We start from the raw sequence: 18,494 nt of genomic DNA, 5'->3' as shown, positions 1-18,494 counted from the left end.
TCTGGTTTGAGAAACAGACACCTCACAAGTTCTCCCAACCAGACTGTAAAAATAGCTCCCAATGCTGCCTCTCCAAATATCCTGCTGTAATCTTTATCAGGGTGGCCACTGGCCTAAAGTGCAGGTGTAAATGACAACAGCTATTGTGTTTTTCACCACTGTGGCCCTCACACAAATTATACTTTTGACCCTAACACAGCTATTGGGCCCTTTGTAAGCATTACATTCCCCATTTCCTATCCCAGTGAGCACAATACTATTTTCCACGTTTTTTCAACGTATTTTCGACGTATTTTGCTCATAGGGGGGGCTACAGTGATGATGATTTATCTTTCTCATCTTATTATTTGGCACAAAAAAATCCATTTTCGTCCGAATATAATGATGTTTCAAACTGTAGGCAGTAAAAAAGGCTGTAAATTGCTGACATTTGAGATGCACTTCGACTAATATAAATACAATCATTGAAACTACTACTGTTTTAGAAAATGCTGGAATTCATTGAAGAAATTTGGATTATGTACCCGCAGGTAAATTGCATATTTCTGCAGTCGTTCAAACAGTCGCCCCTGTGAATTGCGCATGCTCCCTGTGTCTCCTTCACTGTGCCCTATCTTTGCCAGGCCGACAGATGCTAGCTTTGACAGGGTGAAAAAGGAACAGACGCTTTGCAGATATCCATCTCTCCTTGCTTCACATCATAAAATCGGTAGCTATGAACATTTAACTGTTGATGTAGCTAATATAAAACATGAATGTTTTTTTTGTTTTTTTAATAATGCCATTCATGGCATGAATGAATCATTGACAGTAAATGTCACTACACTAGTTAGCGCGGTTGTCCAAGGTTAGCCACTGCACCAACTGAGCAACTAGCTAATGTTAGGTAGCTCGCTACAAGGGCCTATTCCAATGTCCATCTGTTTTAGCTAATGTGGTTAACATGCTAACCTTTTAGCTAGCAGCTATTACATAATGTTGTGCTGTATAATCCCAGGTAGAGTTGTGTTGCAATTAACGAGATGAAACTATTTAACGTTATTTTAACGTTTTAAAGGATTAACCGTTGGTTTTTAAAGAAATAAGGGGCGTGTACCATGATTTTTCCACTATTAGTTACTGTTAGTTAACTAGCTAACGAGGTTCACTTGCTGCAATATTTATCAAATTAAGTACTTAACTTTTTATATAATACTTTTTGTCGTTGTTGGCATATTTACTCTTACTGATTCCAGTCATCCCCAATGCATCATGCAGCTGTAACGTTACCTACGCTAGCCAACATTTCAGCTGGCTAATGTTAACCAGTTTGACTAGCCTGGCTAACCACCACAACTGACTCTCTTAAACGGTCCCATCTACAGTCCTTTGTCAGAAATAGACAGTGCACAAAATATGTTCGCCCGCCACTCGTCTTGCAAACAATAGAACAATGAAAATGTAGCTGTGGAAATATATTAACTAGCGAGCCATCTAGGTACTTTCATTTGTGCTGGTGGCGTTCATTTACAGGAGGACCCTCACCTTGGCAACTGATAGCTATGACCCTCACCTTTAAGATGAACACACATTTTTCTGGTTGAGTCTATCTTGCTAAACTAAGTTGCGTAGCTGTCGTTGCGTGCTGAAATTAGAAGATAATCAGCCAAGTGAATTAACCAGTGCCTTACTGTTAGCTGGTTGGAAGGATGACATAACATTACACTTAAAAAAAAAATGTATTCATTATTAGATGCATCTAGCTAGTTATCTACAATTGGCTCATTCATCCCCCACCCTGTGTGTTCTGTCAACTTACCTGGTTAAATAAAATAAAAACAATTATTATTAACCTGACATATATTTAGGCTTTGTGACAGATCAAGGAAACTCAAAATCCACCTGAAAATAAAGTTCTAAGTAAAAATCAACTATCTATTTGTTTGGTATTGTGATAACTGCAAATATTGTTACAATATGTGCCTATGTCCAGTCCTGTCAAACCACAAGGGCCTAGATTTGTAAATACTACAGCCTGTTCTGCAAGCTCCTGTTGTCCTCAGTCAAGAAAATACATGCCACCTCTGACTTCAGTTTATCCTTGAGATGATAGGTTTGGAAACTTGCCTAGAATGGCATGTAAAAGCATCTCCTTACGGTTATGTAGGTCAATCAAAGCTATAGGCTAATCCAGTGCTGTGTGTGTGGCCTGGGTGTGATGCTGGTGTCGGCCTAGCTAGCTTCCTCCCAGAAGAAACAATCTGTTCTCCAGCTGAGCTCACTCACTGGGAAACCAGTCACATGACCTAGGTACCCAGCCTCCCAGCACTCTGGTTGCCAAGGATATGTGACAGGGCATCTATTCTACACTGATGATTCACTAGGGGAAAAAATGGCTGCTGCAGGAAAGTCATGCTGCAGAATAGTCCCTGGCACACTGCAGTCCTTCTGGACTGCTTTGCAAAATGGGAGGGTCCTGAGATTTCTAGTGACAACTTCCAAATCAGTCCTGAAGGTATCATGTCAGCTGTATGCAACGTTCTAGAACATCACACACTGAGTCAAGTATTGCAGTGGGACATAGTTACGGCCAAATATATTGGCAGCCTTGCACTTTTCTTAAACATCTCTTATTGATCCATTCCAGGGTGCTTTTTGATTTGTGTTTGGTGTTGCTGTCCAGCTGGAAGAAGACCCACAACATTCAATGGAGACCCAGTTTTTGGACACAGGGTCGGTCCAACATTGGACTACAAAACACCTAATAATCTTCTGATTTCATGATGCCTTTTGCACGTTCAAGGCCCCCCCGTACCAGAGGCAGCAAGGAAACCCCACAGCATTATCAAACCTCCCCGTCTTTGATTGTTGGAGGGTGTTCTTTTCATTGGCTGCTTAATTTGGTTGTCAGTAAACACAGTGCTGATCTGTATTGCCAAAGAGCTCTGATTTTGTTTCATTGGTCCACAGAAAATTTCCCCAGGATTTAGGCTTGTTTAGGGGAGTTTTTGAGAAGTTCAATTAGGCTTTCTTGTGTCTCCTTCAGCAGTGGGATCTCATGTTTACCAACGACTAAATAAAGCATTCAAAGAAAATAACACCCTCCCTAAAATCAAACGTGGGGCGGTTTGGTAATGCTTTTGGGTTGCTTTGCTTCCTCTGATACTGGGGGCATTGAATGTGTGCAAGACATAAAATCAGCAGATTATCATTGTGTTTTGGAGTGTAATGTTCAACCCATTGTCCAAAAACAGTGTCTCTGTTGATGGTTGTGGGTCTTCCAGCAAGTCAACAACCCCAAAAATACAACAAAAGCACCCTGAAATGGTTCAAGAAGTATCACTAGACTGTTCTGGCGCGGCCAGCGATGATCTAGATCTGAATCACACCGATAACCTATGCCGAGAGCTGAAAACAGCACTTGGTGGGCTCCCCTCAAACATAGAAGAATTAGAATTAGAGCAGTTTGCTGCTAAAAAAGTGGGCCAACTTGCCAGTAGAAAAGTGCAGCAAGGTCATTGATGGCTACAAGAAACATTTGTTGGCAGTTCTTTTGGCCAATGGCTGTGCAACCAAGTACCAGCTATGGGTTGCCAATAACTTTGTCCATGCCATTTGTCTTTATTTTCAAAAATCAAATTGTTAACTTAAGTTTACAAAAATAAAAATGCTTCTGCAATGTTAAATCGAATAGCAAGGTAAGGAGGCCATTTTTCTCCCCAACTTATTTTAGAAGAAATGGGGAATATATTGGCAAGGGAACCAATATATTTGGCCGCAACTGTATATGGCTTGCATGTGTTGACCTTCCTGACTTGTCTCCTCCTCTCCAGGTACAATGGCTGTTCCTCCTTCATACTCAGACCTGGGCAAGGCTGCCAAGGACATCTTCAGCAAGGGCTATGGTGAGTTACTAACTATCTTCAGCAAGGGCTATGATAGGTTACTAAATAGTAAAACCATTTGCACACCTGAACAGTTAGCTTACCAAGGAGAAGCCAAAATTCCACACATGACAAAGAATGACAGTCAGAGGAGTTAGCTGAAGCATGTCATAACAGATAAAGTTACTGTTTATAGTCTGGTTGTGGTAGAATTTGATACACCAAAGTCACCTGGGAATCAGCCTTGATCCCTGTTTTAAAATGTTTTAGATGCAGCTGCATTGGTCAGAAAATATATTAAAACGTTATGAATCACTAATTCACTCTTTGTGCTTACTTTCTACCTTCTGAAAATACAATTTTTTTTGTAACACCTGATGCGTCTTCTCCTTCAGTGTGGAACTAAGCATGTAACTGCGTTGACAGTCATTGCTCTTCAAGTCCTTTTACCTGCTGAACAATCCCAGGGACAATCAGTAGCCTTGTCAAACTACATACGGTGTCTGGCACCTTCAGCATTAAAATCCCCAAATGACTAGCGCAATATAAGGTTTTATTTGTAAACTGACAACCAATGCAATTTTCTAAGTTATTATCTATGCGCAGTTGAAAAAATGTATTTTACCAGACTAAAAGTAAGCTGCCGGAGACAACTCTCATCTGGCTATAGGCTCTACCTGCTGAACGGGGCCTACAATGGATTTTATGATTATTCAGTTTCACCAACAGCAATACTTTTGGTAGTTTTGCAATTACTGTAATAGTGTAATATGGTATTATTTTTGATATACAGAGCAGTGGTGATATTAGCATGTAAATCTTGCTGGGACAAACGCAAAACATTTTAGATGCATGCCAGCAAAGCCACAACACGAAACAATACATTCATTGCACTATAACACTGACAAACGGTGGCCATAAACTGTTAGGTACTACAGTACATAAAACTGTGCCAACAGCAGAGCTTTCCTTTCAGCTAGAGGTCAACCAATTAATCGCAATGGCCGATTTAATTAGGGCCGATTTCAAGTTTTCATAACAATCGGAAATCGGTTTTAAAAAATTACACCTTTATTTAACTCGGCAAGTCAGTTAAGAACACATTCTTATTTTCAATGACGGCCTAGGTACAGTGGGTTAACTGCCTTGTTCAGGGTCAGAACGACAGATTTTTACCTTGTCAGCTCGGAGATTCAATCTTGCAACCTTACAGTTAACTAGTCTAATGCTATAACCACCTGCCTCACGAGGAGCCTGCCTGTTACGCGAATGCAGTAAGAAGCCAAGGTAAGTTGCTAGCTAGCATTAAACTTATCTTATAAAAAGCAATAAATCATAATCACTAGTTAACTACACATGGTTGATGATATTACTAGTTTATCTAGCGTGTCCTGCGTTGCATATAATCGATGCGGTGCGCATTCATGAAAAAGGACTGTCGTTGCTCCAACGTGTAGCTAACCATAAACATAACATTGAAGCCTTTCTTAAAATCAATACACAGAAGTATATATTTTTAAACCTGCATATTTAGCTAAAAGAAATCCAGGTTAGCAGGCAATATTAACCAGGTGAAATTATGTCACTTCTCTTGCGTTCATTGCACGCAAAGTCAGGGTATATGCAACAGTTTGGCCCGCCTGGCTCGTTGTGAACTAATTTGCCAGAATTTTACGTAATTATGACATAACATTGAAGGTTGTGCAATGTAAAATTAAAATTTAGACTTAGGGATGCCACCCGTTAGATAAAATACGGAACGGTTCCGTATTTCACTGAAAGAATAAACGTTTTGTTTTCGAGATGATAGGTTCTGGATTCGACCATATTAATGACCCAAGGCTCGTATTTCTGTGTGTTATTATGTTATAACTAAGTCTATGATTTGATAGAGCAGTCTGACTGAGCGATGGTAGGCACCAGCAGGCTCGTAAGCATTAATTCAATCAGCACTTTCGTGCGTTTTGCCAGCAGCTTTTCGCTGTGCTTCAAGCATTGCGCTGTTTATGACTTCAAGCCTATCAACTCCTGAGATTAGGCTGGTGTAACCAATGTGAAATGGCTAGCTAGTTAGCGGGGTGCGCGCTAATAGCATTTCAAACGGCACTCGCTCTGAGACTTGGAGTAGTTGTTCCCCTTGCTCTAACGCTGCTTCGACGGTGTCTGTTGTCGATGTGTTCCTGGTTCGAGCCCAGGTAGGAGAGAGGAGAGGGACGGAAGCTATACTGTTACACTGGCAATACTAAAGTGCCTATAAAAACATCCAATAGTCAAAGGTATATGAAATACAAATCGTATAGAGAGAGAGTCCTATAATTCCTATAATAACCACAACCTAAAACTTCTTACCTGGGAATATTGAAGACTCATGTTAAAAGGAACCACCAGCTTTCATATGTTCTGAGCAAGGAACTTTGACGTTAGTGCAATATGTGCCATGTAAGAAAGCTTTCTTCTGCAACACTTTGTTTATGCATTATTTAAACCAAATTGAACATGTTTCATTATTTATTTGAGGCTAAATTGATTTTATTGATGTATTATATTAAGTTTAAAAAAGTGTTCATTCAGTATTGTTGTAATTGTCATTATTACAAATACATTTAAAAAAAATAGTCAGAATAATCCGTATCGGCTGTTTTTGGTCCGCCAATCATCGGGTATCGGCGTTGAAAAATCCTAATCGGTCGACCTCTACTTTCAGCACCATGGAGTGAATCCTTAACACCGCTACACCTGGCTATCAGCTGAGCCTTGTCTAGCAGCACAACAGTTCATCAAGCCTTATTTACTGCCTTTTTAAAAACTATAGCTGATATGACTGACTTGCTTAAACAAATGTGGTTACTACTGACTCCTTGTGGATATGTGTAAGTCTATTAGAACTGCATTCTCTTTAAATAATAACAAACGCCAAAATGAGTTGACTTTTGAACCATACACAAACATGATTTTAATGTATGTTCAGTAAATTCACAATGTTTATTCTTATCATTAACACTTAGCCTTAAATATAAGCAAGTGCAAGCAAACAAGGGCCTATCCATTCAGCACTTTCATAATGAACACCAACAGAAATTCAGATATTAGTTCAAATAAATTCAGCAAGATGTTGAGCCCTTAACTTTACTCTCACACAGAGAGGGAGAGCGAGCGAGACTTGGTTAGCCTACTATTTGAAGTATTTTCTTAGGCCTATGTGGTATAAAAAATTTAAAAAAACAGAGACCTTATTTAAATAAGTATTCAGACCCTTTGCAATGAGACTCAAAATTGAGCTCAGGTGCATCCTGTTTCCATTGATCATCCTTGATGTTTCTATAACTTGATTGGAGTTCACCTGTGGTAAATTCAATTGATTGGACATGATTTGCAAAGGCACACACCTGTCTAATATAAGGTCCCACAGTTGACAGTGCATGTCAGAGGAAAAACCAAGCAATGAGGTTGAATGAATTGTCCGTAGCGCACCAAGACAGGATTGTGTCTCGACACAGATCTGGGGAAGGGTACCAAAACATTTTTGCAATTTTTAAGGTCCCCAAGAACACAGTGGCCTCCATCATTCTTAAATGGAAGAAGTTTGGAACCACTAAGACTTTTCCTAGAGCTGGCCGCCCGGTCAAACTGAGCAATTGGGGGAGAAGGGCTTTGGTCAGGGAGGTGACCAAGAACCCAATGGTCACTCTGATAGAGCTCCAGAGTTCCTCTGTGGAGATGGAAGGACCTTCCAGAAGGACTACCATCTCTGCAGTACTCCACCAATCAGACCTTTATGGTAGTGGTCAGATGGAAGCCACTCCTCAGTAAAAGGCACATGACAGTCCGCTTTGAGTTAGCGAAAAGGCACCTAAAGGACTCGTGAGAAACAAGATTCTGTTATCTGATGAAACCAATATTGAACTATTTGGCCTGAAAGCAAAGCATCACATCTGTAGGAAACCTGGCACCATCCCTACAGTGAAACGTGGTGGCAGCATCATGCTGTGGGAATGTTTTTCAGCGACAGGGACTGGGAGACTAGTCAGGATCGAGGGAAAGCTGAATGGAGCAAAGAACAGAGAGATCCTTGTTGAAAACCTGCTCCGGTGCACCTCAGACTGGAGCAAAGGTTTACCTTCCAACAGGACAACGTCCCTAAGCACACAGCCAAGACAACGCAGGATTGGCTTCGGGACAAGTCTCTGAATGTCATTGAGGGGCCCAGCCAGAGCCTGAACTTGAACCCAATCAAACATCTCTGGAGAGACCTGAAAATAACTGTGCAGCGACGCTCCCCATCCAACCTGATAAAGCTTGAGAGGATCTGCAGAGAAGAATGAGAGAAACTCCCCAAATACAGGTGTGCCAAACTTGTAGCGTCATAACCAAGGAGACTCGAGGCTGTAATCGCTGCCAAAGATGCTTCAACAAATACTGACTAAAAGGTCTGAATACTTAAGTAAATGTGATATTTCCGGGTTTAAAAATAAATAAATTAGGAAAAATGTCTAAAAGGCACTGTACTTCATAGACCGACTTCATAGACAAGCATCATTTACACATACCCACAGAAGTTAGCTCAGACAGATTGCGCTCAGGGGTCTTATGAGCTCCATCAGCAGCAGATTATAATTTAGAATGGGTGTACACTTTATTTGAATGGTCCATAATGAACCATTTATAATGTATTTACAATCCAGTTGCTCTCAATTTATTTATCATTACTCACACATTTGTCAATGTTAATATGCTAGTTATTTACACGTGTGTGTGTGTTTGTATGTATATATATATATATCACACACACACACACACACACACACAGTTGAAGTAGGAAGTTTACATACACTTAGGTTGGAGTCATTAAAACTACTCCACCAATTCTTGTTAACAAACTATAGTTTTGGGATGTCGGTTAGGACATCTACTTTGTGAATGACAAGTCATTTTTCCAACAGTTGTTTACAGACAGATTATTTCACTTATAATTCACTGTATCACAATTCCAGTTGGTCAGAAGTTTACATACAGTAAATTGGCTGTGCCTTAAACAGTTTGGAAAGTTCCAGAAATAACGTCTGGCTTTAGAAGCTTCTGATAGGCTAAATAACATAATTTGAGTCAATTGTAGGTGTACCTGTGGATGTATTTCAAGGCCTACCTTCAAACTCAGTGCCTCTTTTTGACATCATGGGAAAATCTAAAGAAATCATCCAAGACCTCAGAAAAAAATATTGTAGACCTCCACATGTCTGTTTCATCCTTGGGAGCAATTTCCAAATGCCTGAAGATACCACTTTCATATGTACAAACAATAGTACGCAAGAATAAACACCATGGGACCACGCAGCCACCATACCGCTCAGGAAAGAGACGAGTTCTGTCTCCTAGAGATGAACATACTTTGGTGAGAAAAGTGCAAATCAATTCCAGAACAACAGCAAAGAACCTTGTGAAGATGCTGGAGGAAACCCGTATAAAAGTATCTATATCCACAGTAAAACAAGTCCTATATCGACATAACCTGAAAGGCCGCTCAGCAAGGAAGAAGCCACTGCTCCAAAACGTCTATAAAAAAGCCAGGCTACGGTTTGCAACTGCACATGTGGACAAAGATCGTACTTTTTGGAGAAATGTCCTCTGGTCTGAGGACATTTTGGCCATAATGACCATAATGACCAACTGTTTGGCCATAATGACCATCGTTATGTTTGGAGGAAAAGGGAGGATGCTTGCAGGCCGAAGAACACCATCCCAACTGTGAAGCACGGGGTTGGCAGCATCATGTTGGGGGCACTTCACAAAATAGATGCCATCATGAGGGTGGAAAATGATGTGGATTTAAATAAAATAATAATTTTTAACCAGGCAAGTCAGTTAAGAACAAATTCTTATTTTCAATGACGGTCTGGGAACAGTGGGTTAACTGCCTGTTCAGGGGCAGAATGACAGATTTGTACCTTGTCAGCTCGGGGGTTTGAACTCGCAACCTTCCGGTTACTAGTCCAACGCTCTAACCACTAAGCTACCCTGCCGCCCCATATATTGAAGCAACATTTGAAGACGTCATTCAGGATGTTAAAGCTTGGTCGCAAATGGGCTTTCCAAATGGACAATGACCCCAAGCATACAAAATGGCTTAAGGACAACAAAGTCAAGGTAGTGGAGTGGCCATCACAAAGGCCTGACCTCAATCCTATAGCAAATTTGTGGGCAGAACTGAAAAGGTGTGTGCAAGCAAGGAGTCCTACAAACCTGACTCGGTTACATCAGCTCTGTCAGGAGGAATGGGCCAAAATTCACCCAAGCTTTTGGAAGGCTACCTGAAATGTTTGACCCAAGTTAAACAATTTAAAGGCAATGCTACCAAATACTAATTGAGTGTATGTAAACTTTTGACCCACTGGGAATGTGATGAAATAAATAAATCATTCTCTCTACTATTTTTCTGACATGTTTTAAATAAAGTGGTGATCCTAAGGGATTAAATGTCAGGAATTGTGAAAAACTGAGTTTAAATGTATTTGGCTAAGGTGTTTGCAAACTTCCGACTTCAAGTGTGTGTGTGATTTGAAGTTTACATACGCCTTTAGCCAAATGCATTTACGGTAAACTCCATTTATATATATATATATATATATATTTATATATATATACATATATAGCAAAAAAAGAAACGTCCTCTCACTGTCAACTGCATTTGTTTTCAGCAAACTTAATGTGTCAATATGTGTATGAACATAAGATTCAACAACTGAGACAAACTGAACAAGTTCCACAGACATGTGACTAACAGAAATGGAATAATGTGTCCTTGAACAAAGGGGGGGTTCAAAATCAAACGCAACAATCAGTATCTGGTGTGGCCACCAGCTGCATTAAGTACTGCAGTCTCCTCATGGACTGCACCAGATTTGTCAGTTCCTGCTGTGAGATGTTACCCCACTCTTCCACCAAGGCACTTGCAAGTTCCCAGACATTTCTTGGGGGAATGTCCCTAGCCCTCACCCTCCGATCCAACAGGTCCTAGACATGCTCAATGGGATTGAGATCCGGGCTCTTCGCTGGCCATGGCAGAACACTGACATTCCTGTCTTGCAGGAAATCACGCACAGAACGAGCAGTATGGCTGGTGGCATTGTCATGCTGGAGGGTCATGTCAGGATGAGCCTGCAAGAAGGGTACCACATGAGGGAGGAGGATGTCTTCCCTGTAACGCACAGCGTTGAGATTGCCTGCAATAACAAGCTCAGTCTGATGCTGTGACACACCTCCCCAGTCCATGACGGACCCTCCACCTCCAAATCGATCCCGCTCCAGAGTACAGGCCTCGGTGTAACACTCATTCCCTCGACGATGAATGCGAATCCGACCATCACCCCTGGTGAGACAAAACCATGACTCGTCAGTGAAGAGCACTTTTTGCCAGTCCTGTCTGGTCCAGCGACGATGGGTTTGTGCCCATAGGTGACGTTTTTGCTGGGGATGTCTGGTGAGGACCTGCCTTTCAACAGGCCTACAAGCCCTCAATCCATCCTGACTCAGCCTATTGCAGACAGTCTGAGCATTGATGGAGAGATTGTGCGTTCCTGGTGTAACTCGGGCAGTTGTTGTTGCCATCCTGTACCTGTTCCACAGGTGTGCTGTTCAGATGTACCGATCCCGTGCAGGTGTTGCTACACGGGGTCTGCCACGGCGAGGAAGATCAGCTGTCCGTCCTGTCTCCCTGTAGCGCTGTCTTAGACGTCTCATAATACGGACATAGCTATTTATTGCCCTGGCCACATCTGCAGATGAGCAGGGACCCTGGGCATCTTTCTTTTGGTGTTTTTCAGAGTCAGTAGAAATGCCTCTAGTGTCCTAAGTTTTCATAACTGTGACCTTAATTGTCTACCGTCTGTAAGCTGTTAGTGTCTTAGCGACCGTTCTGCAGGTACATGTTCATTAATTGTTTATGGGTCATTGAACAAACAAACCCTTTACAATGAATATCTGTGAAGTTAATTTGTAAAAATACAAATATCTTTGAAAGACAGGGTCCTGAAAAAGGGACGTTTTTTTTTTGCTGAGTTTACTTAAACATCCTGTGTTGTATAATTGTTCTTTTACCAGATACAGCAAGAATGTCTACAATTGGCATGCTCATCTTTTTGTGAGAAGTTATACTGGCCACTCAAAACTTAGTAGTTTAAATTGCACTCACTCTAGATTAGGGACTGCAAAATGCTTTACTAATGGTTAGTAAATGGTTTGTTTGAGTTGTGATGTAATACATGGGGAATACCCAATTTATAATTGGTTTATTATGGACCCTTCAAGTAGTGTTACCAATGTGAGGTAACTGGGTTTATGCAGCATATGTTAGTGCATCGAATCGCATGGAGCTGAAATGGCACCGAATTGATTCAAACTAAAGCGTATCGTTCCTGTATCGTGTTGGAGCCCATGTATCTGGATACGTATCGAAACGTCTTGAAAGGGAAAGATGCTCATCCCTAAATGCAAACCATGTTCTAACTCAACGCATCATAAACAAATTGTCATTGTTCTTCAAGTCTGCTCAAATGTACACTTAGCTCGTCAACCTCTTGTTTAACCCTCAAGGCTTCGGCATCGTGAAGCTGGACTTGAAGACCAAGTCTCAGAGTGGAGTGGTGAGTCTTCTGTTTCTGCCCTCCCCTTTTCCACTTCTCTCTCTCTCCCCCCTCCACTGTACCACCTGCACTTCCTCGGTTGCTCTTTCTCTCTCTGTTAATGTTAATCAGTCATTAACATTTCTTCTTGCTTAGTAGAACATTTTTCTTTCTTTGAGGAAAAAGTATATTGTGATTCTGTGACTGTAATTTTATAAATAACCCTTCTCTCTCTGTTACTGTAGTAACGACCCTTCTAACGGTTTGTAATTCTGAGCTCTAAGATTCACAGGTTGCTAGGTGATGTTGCTGGCTCTGCTTGGCTTTATGCTTCAGGATAAAGAGATATGACAGGCTGTGTGTGTGTGTGTGTGTGTGTGTGAGGCAGCTTGTGTTTAAGACTGTGTGGGGCCTGTTTGTCTCCATCTGCTTATCCTAACCCTTGCTCTGTCCCCATGCTCTGTCCCCATGCTCTGTCCCCCTGCTCTGTCCCCCTGCTCCGTCCCCCTGCCTCTCCGCTGCCTCCTGGACCGCGCTCTATTTTAGATGGTAAGACTCTCTCCCACAGTGTGCTGATGTCTCTATGTATGTACAACATGATACGTGCTGGAAGATGCATCGACAGACTGTCTGATTTCACTGTTAAGTCTTGTTTTAGAATCCTTGTGTCCAGCAGATGGTACTGTTAGTCTGTTTTCATCTACATCACTGTCCAGTGACTATTATAATTCTGTCCAACTAATTTACATATATTTCACATCCATTTCTTTGTCCATCTGGATTGACTGGTGTCAATGTCTCCAACTAATTTCATTTTGTCATCCATTTCTTTGTCCAGCTTCAACCACTGACTGCCATTCACTGCTTTGCTGCACCTACACTACATGAACAAAAGTATGTGGACACCTGCTTGTCGAACATCTCATTCCAAAATCATGGGCATTAATATGGAGTTGGTCCCTCCTCTGCTGCCTCCAGTCTTCTGGGAAGGCTTTCTACTAGATGTTGGAACATTGCTGCCTCCAGTCTTCTGGGAAGGCTTTCTACTAGATGTTGGAACATTGCTGCCTCCAGTCTTCTGGGAAGCTTTCTACTAGATGTTGGAACATTGCTGCCTCCAGTCGTCTGGGAAGGCTTTCTACTAGATATTGGAACATTGCTGCCTCCAGTCTTCTGGGAAGCTTTCTACTAGATGTTGGAACATTCCTGCCTCCAGTCTTCTGGGAAGGTTTCTACTAGATGTTGGAACATTGCTGCCTCCAGTCTTCTGGGAAGGCTTTCTACTAGATGTTGGAACATTGCTGCCTCCAGTCTTCTGGGAAGGCTTTCTACTAGATGTTGGAACATTGCTGCCTCCAGTCTTCTGGGAAGGCTTTCTACTAGATGTTGGAACATTGCTGCCTCCAGTCTTCTGGGAAGCTTTCTACTAGATGTTGGAACATTGCTGCCTCCAGTCTTCTGGGAAGCTTTCTACTAGATGTTGGAACATTGCTGCCTCCAGTCTTCTGGGAAGGCTTTCTACTAGATGTTGGAACATTGCTGCCTCCAGTCTTCTGGGAAGCTTTCTACTAGATGTTGGAACATTGCTGCCTCCAGTCTTCTGGGAAGGTTTCTACTAGATGTTGGAACATTGCTGCCTCCAGTCTTCTGGGAAGGCTTTCTACTAGATGTTGGAACATTGCTGCCTCCAGTCTTCTGGGAAGGCTTTCTACTAGATGTTGGAACATTGCTGCCTCCAGTCTTCTGGGAAGGCTTTCTACTAGATGTTGGAACATTGCTGCCTCCAGTCTTCTGGGAAGCTTTCTACTAGATGTTGGAACATTGCTGCCTCCAGTCTTCTGGGAAGCTTTCTACTAGATGTTGGAACATTGCTGCCTCCAGTCTTCTGGGAAGGCTTTCTACTAGATGTTGGAACATTGCTGCCTCCAGTCTTCTGGGAAGGCTTTCTACTAGATGTTGGAACATTGCTGCTGCCTCCACTCTTCTGGGAAGCTTTCTACTCGATGTTGGAACATTGCTGCCTCCAGTCTTCTGGGAAGGCTTTCTACTAGATGTTGGAACATTGCTGCCTCCAGTCTTCTGGGAAGGCTTTCTACTAGATGTTGGAACATTGCTGCCTCCAGTCTTCTGGGAAGGCTTTCTACTAGATGTTGGAACATTGCTGCCTCCAGTCTTCTGGGAAGCTTTCTACTAGATGTTGGAAAATTGCTGCCTCCACTCTTCTGGGAAGGCGTTCTACTAGATGTTGGAACATTGCTCCCTCCACTCTTCTGGGAAGGCTTTCTACTCGATGTTGGAACATTGCTGCAGGGACTTGCTTCCATTCAGCTACGAGCATTAGTGAGGTCGGGCATTGATGTTGGGTGTTCCAATTCATCCCAAAGGTGTTCGATGGGGTTGAGGTCAGGGCTCTGCAGGCCAGTCAAGTTTTTCTACACTGTTCTCAACAAATTATTTCTTTATGGACCTCACTTTGTGCACGGGAGCATTGTCATGCTGAAACAGGAAAGGGCCTTCCCCAAGCACAGAATATTCTAGAATGTCATTGTATGCTGTAGTGTTAAGGTTTCCCTTCACTGGAACTAAGGGGCCTAGCCCGAACCATGATAAAACAGCCCAGACCATTATTCTTCCTCTACCACCAAACTTTACAGTTGGGACTATGCATTGGGGCAGGTAGCGTTCTCCTGGCATCAGCCAAACACAGATTTGTCCATTGGACTGCCAGATGGTGAAGCATGAGTCATCACTCCAGAGAATGCGTTTCCACTGTTCCAGAGTCCAATGGTGGTGAGCCTTTGGTTCACTCCAGACCTGACTGCCCTTGACCAGCACAAAAACATCCTATGGCGGACTGCAATAGCATCGAACAGTCCCCGCGATATGCAACTGTTCAGCGAAGTCAGGATCCAATACACACAGTCAGTCAGGAAAGCAAACGCTAGCTTTTTCAAACAGAAATTTGCATCTTGTAGCTCTAACTCCAAAAAGTTTGGGCACACTGTAAAGTCCATGGAGAACAAGAGCACATCCTCCCAGCTGCCCACTGCACTGAGGCTAGGCAACACGGTCACCACGGATAAATCCATGATAATCGAACATTTCAATAAGCAATACTCTGGCAATACTACGGCTGGCCATGCTTTCCTCCTGACGAGCCCAACCCCAGCCAACAGCTCCGCACCCCCCGCAGCTACTTGCCCGAGCCTCCCCAGCTTCTCCTTCACCCAAATCCAGATCGCAGATGTTCTGAAAGAGCTGCAAAACCTGGACCCGAACAAAACAGCTGGGCTAGACAATCTGGACCCTCTCTTTCTAAAATGATCCGCCGCCATTGTTGCAACCCCTATTACCAGTCTGTTCAACCTCTTTCGTATCGTCCAAGATCCCTCTTCAAAGGGGGTGGCACTATAGACCCAAACTGTTATAGACCTGTATCCATCCTGCCCTGCCTATCTAAAGTCTTCGAATGCCAAGTTAATAAACAGATCACTGACCATTTAGAATCCCACCGTACCTTCTCCTCTGTGCAATCTGGTTTCCGAACTGGTCATGGGTCCACCTCAGCCACACTCAAGGTAGTAAACGATATCATAACCGCCATCGATAGAAGAGAGTACTGTGCAGCTGTCTTCATCGACCTGGCCGAGGCCTTCGACTCTGTCAATCACCGTATTCTTATCGGCATACTCGATAGCCTTGGTTTCTCAAATGACTGCCTCGCCTGGTTCACCAACTACTTCGCATACAGAGTTCAGTGTGTCAAATCGGAAGGCCTGTTGTCCGGACCTCTGGCAGTCTCTATGGGGGACCACAGGGTTAATTTCTCGGGCCAACTATTTTCTCTGTATATATCAACGGTGTCGCTCTTGCTGATTGTGATTCCCTGATCCACCTCTACACAAATGACACCATTCTGTATACATCTGGCCCTTCTTTGGACAGATGCTTGCCATTGGGCATGGTGATCTTAGGCTTGTGTGCGGCTGCTCGGCCATGGAAACCCGTTTCATGATCCTCTCGACAAACAGTTCTTGTGCTGCTGTTGCTTCCAGAGGCAGTTTGGAACTCTGTAGTGAGTGTTGCAACCGAGGACACACTATTTTTGCGTGCTACGCTCTTCAGCACTCTGCGGTTCTGTTCTGTGAGCTTGTGTGTCCTACCACTTCGCTGTTGTTGCGCATAGATGTTTCCACTAAACAATAACAGCACTCATTTGACCGGGGCAGCTCTATTAGGGCAGTAATCTGACAAACTGATTTGTTGGAAAGGTGGCATCCTATGATGATGCCATGTTGAAAGGAACTGAGCTCTTCAGTAAGGTCATTCTCTTGACAATTTTTGTCTATGGAGATTGCATGTCTGTGTGCTCGAAGTGAGGGATGCAACTGGTGTGTCTGAAATGGCCGAATCCACTAATTTGAAAGGGTATCCACATACTTTTGTGTGTATATATAGTGTTTGTCTATACTTCCTCCCACCCACCTATCCACCCTCCTTACCTTGCATCCCTCACTTTCTTGACCTTTATTTTCGTGGTGAACCTTTTCATGCCCTGTAATCTGTTTTCTGTTTTTTTCTCCTTACATCGTTCATTAATCATACAGGGTGTCCTCTTTTGCTGTAAGCAAAAAACTTCCCTTTTCAAAAATCTGCTTTACTAGATCTCACTCACACACTTTAAACTATTTGACCAACTCTCCTCTCCACCATCTCTTGCCTCATACATTTTCCTCTTTTTCTCACTCTCTCCCACCCTCTCTTCTCTCCCACTCAGGAGTTCAACACATCAGGTTCCAGTAACACAGACACAGGGAAGGCAGCTGGCAACCTGGAGACCAAGTACAAGATGAAGGAGCTGGGCCTGAGCTTCAACCAGAAGTGGAACACCGACAACACTCTGGCTACAGAGGTCACTGTGGAGGACCAGCTGGCTCAAGGACTCAAGCTGGCTCTGGACACATCCTTCGTACCAAACACTGGGTGAGAGAGGGACATCAAACTGTTAATGACATACCACGTTATTCCTTTTGACAAAAAAAATATGAAATGATTTAGGATTTATTAATGAAATATGTTATTGCCTTTTTCTTTTTTTGGAGTGTGAAGGATCAGATATGAAAGGTTATTTGTTGGGTGTCTAATTTTCCGGTCTCCTCTCCATCTGTCCTCAGCAAGAAGAGTGGCAAGCTGAAGACTGGCTACAAGCGCGACTTCCTTAATGTGGGCTGTGACGTCGACTTCGAGGGTCCCATCATCCACGCAGCCGCAGTGGTGGGCTATGAGGGCTGGCTGGCCGGGTACCAGATGGCCTTTGACACGGCCAAGTCCAAACTGGCCCAGAACAACTTCGCCCTGGGATACAAGGCTGGAGACTTCCAGCTCCACACCAACGTGTGAGTATCTCAATGTAGTGGATCTTGCCTAGAAACACTGGTTTTGTTTTTGAGTGAGTCATCAGAAATGTGGAATGTGTTAGATGGTAAAGTTTAGGAACCGTGGCTGCTGTTGCCCCGTGTCTCTCAGCAGTAATGCTATGGAGGTTAGAGTAGGAAGGAGTTTCTGTGTTACCTTCTCTCTCTTTCAGTAATGACGGAACAGAATTAAGAGGGTTCCACCCACCAGAAGGTGTCTAGGAGTATGAACGAGGGGTTGATTTGGGCATGTCTGTTAACTGCTCTCTCTCCTCTCTCAGTAACGATGGGACTGAGTTTGGGGGTTCTATCTACCAGAAGGTGGATGACCAGCTGGAGACGGCGGTCACTCTGGCCTGGACGGCCGGCAGCAACAACACGCGCTTCGGCATCGCAGCCAAATACGCTCTAGACAAAGATGCTTCCCTGTCTGTGAGTAACACACACTTCCATTTACACACACTTCCATTTACACGCTTTACCCTGGTGGGCCTTCAGCCCTTTATTTTATTTTATTTTTTTAAATTTGACCTTTATTTAACCAGGCAAGTCAGTTAAGAACAAATTCTTATTTTCAATGACGGCCTGGGAACAGTGGGTTA

At 43.0% G+C, this 18,494-nt stretch overlaps 1 protein-coding gene across 1 annotated transcript in view; it reads left to right on the top strand.

The window, feature by feature from the left end:
* Positions 1–594: 594 nt before the first annotated feature.
* LOC135548255 (voltage-dependent anion-selective channel protein 2-like) overlaps positions 595–18,494 on the top strand; it is a 20,511-nt gene continuing 2,611 nt past the window's right edge. The window contains exons 1-6 of the mRNA XM_064977652.1: positions 595–709; positions 3,813–3,884; positions 12,450–12,499; positions 17,256–17,461; positions 17,653–17,874; positions 18,174–18,324. Coding sequence (XP_064833724.1) covers positions 3,818–3,884; positions 12,450–12,499; positions 17,256–17,461; positions 17,653–17,874; positions 18,174–18,324 — 696 coding nt within the window. The 5' untranslated portion in view covers positions 595–709; positions 3,813–3,817. The remainder of the gene's footprint in view (positions 710–3,812; positions 3,885–12,449; positions 12,500–17,255; positions 17,462–17,652; positions 17,875–18,173; positions 18,325–18,494) is intronic.

The sequence above is a fragment of the Oncorhynchus masou genome, chromosome 11 (genome assembly GCF_036934945.1).
Source record: "Oncorhynchus masou masou isolate Uvic2021 chromosome 11, UVic_Omas_1.1, whole genome shotgun sequence".
Taxonomy (NCBI): domain Eukaryota; kingdom Metazoa; phylum Chordata; class Actinopteri; order Salmoniformes; family Salmonidae; genus Oncorhynchus; species Oncorhynchus masou.
The sequence above is the reverse complement of the archived record's forward strand: the minus strand, read 5'-3'. Positions and strand labels throughout refer to the sequence as shown.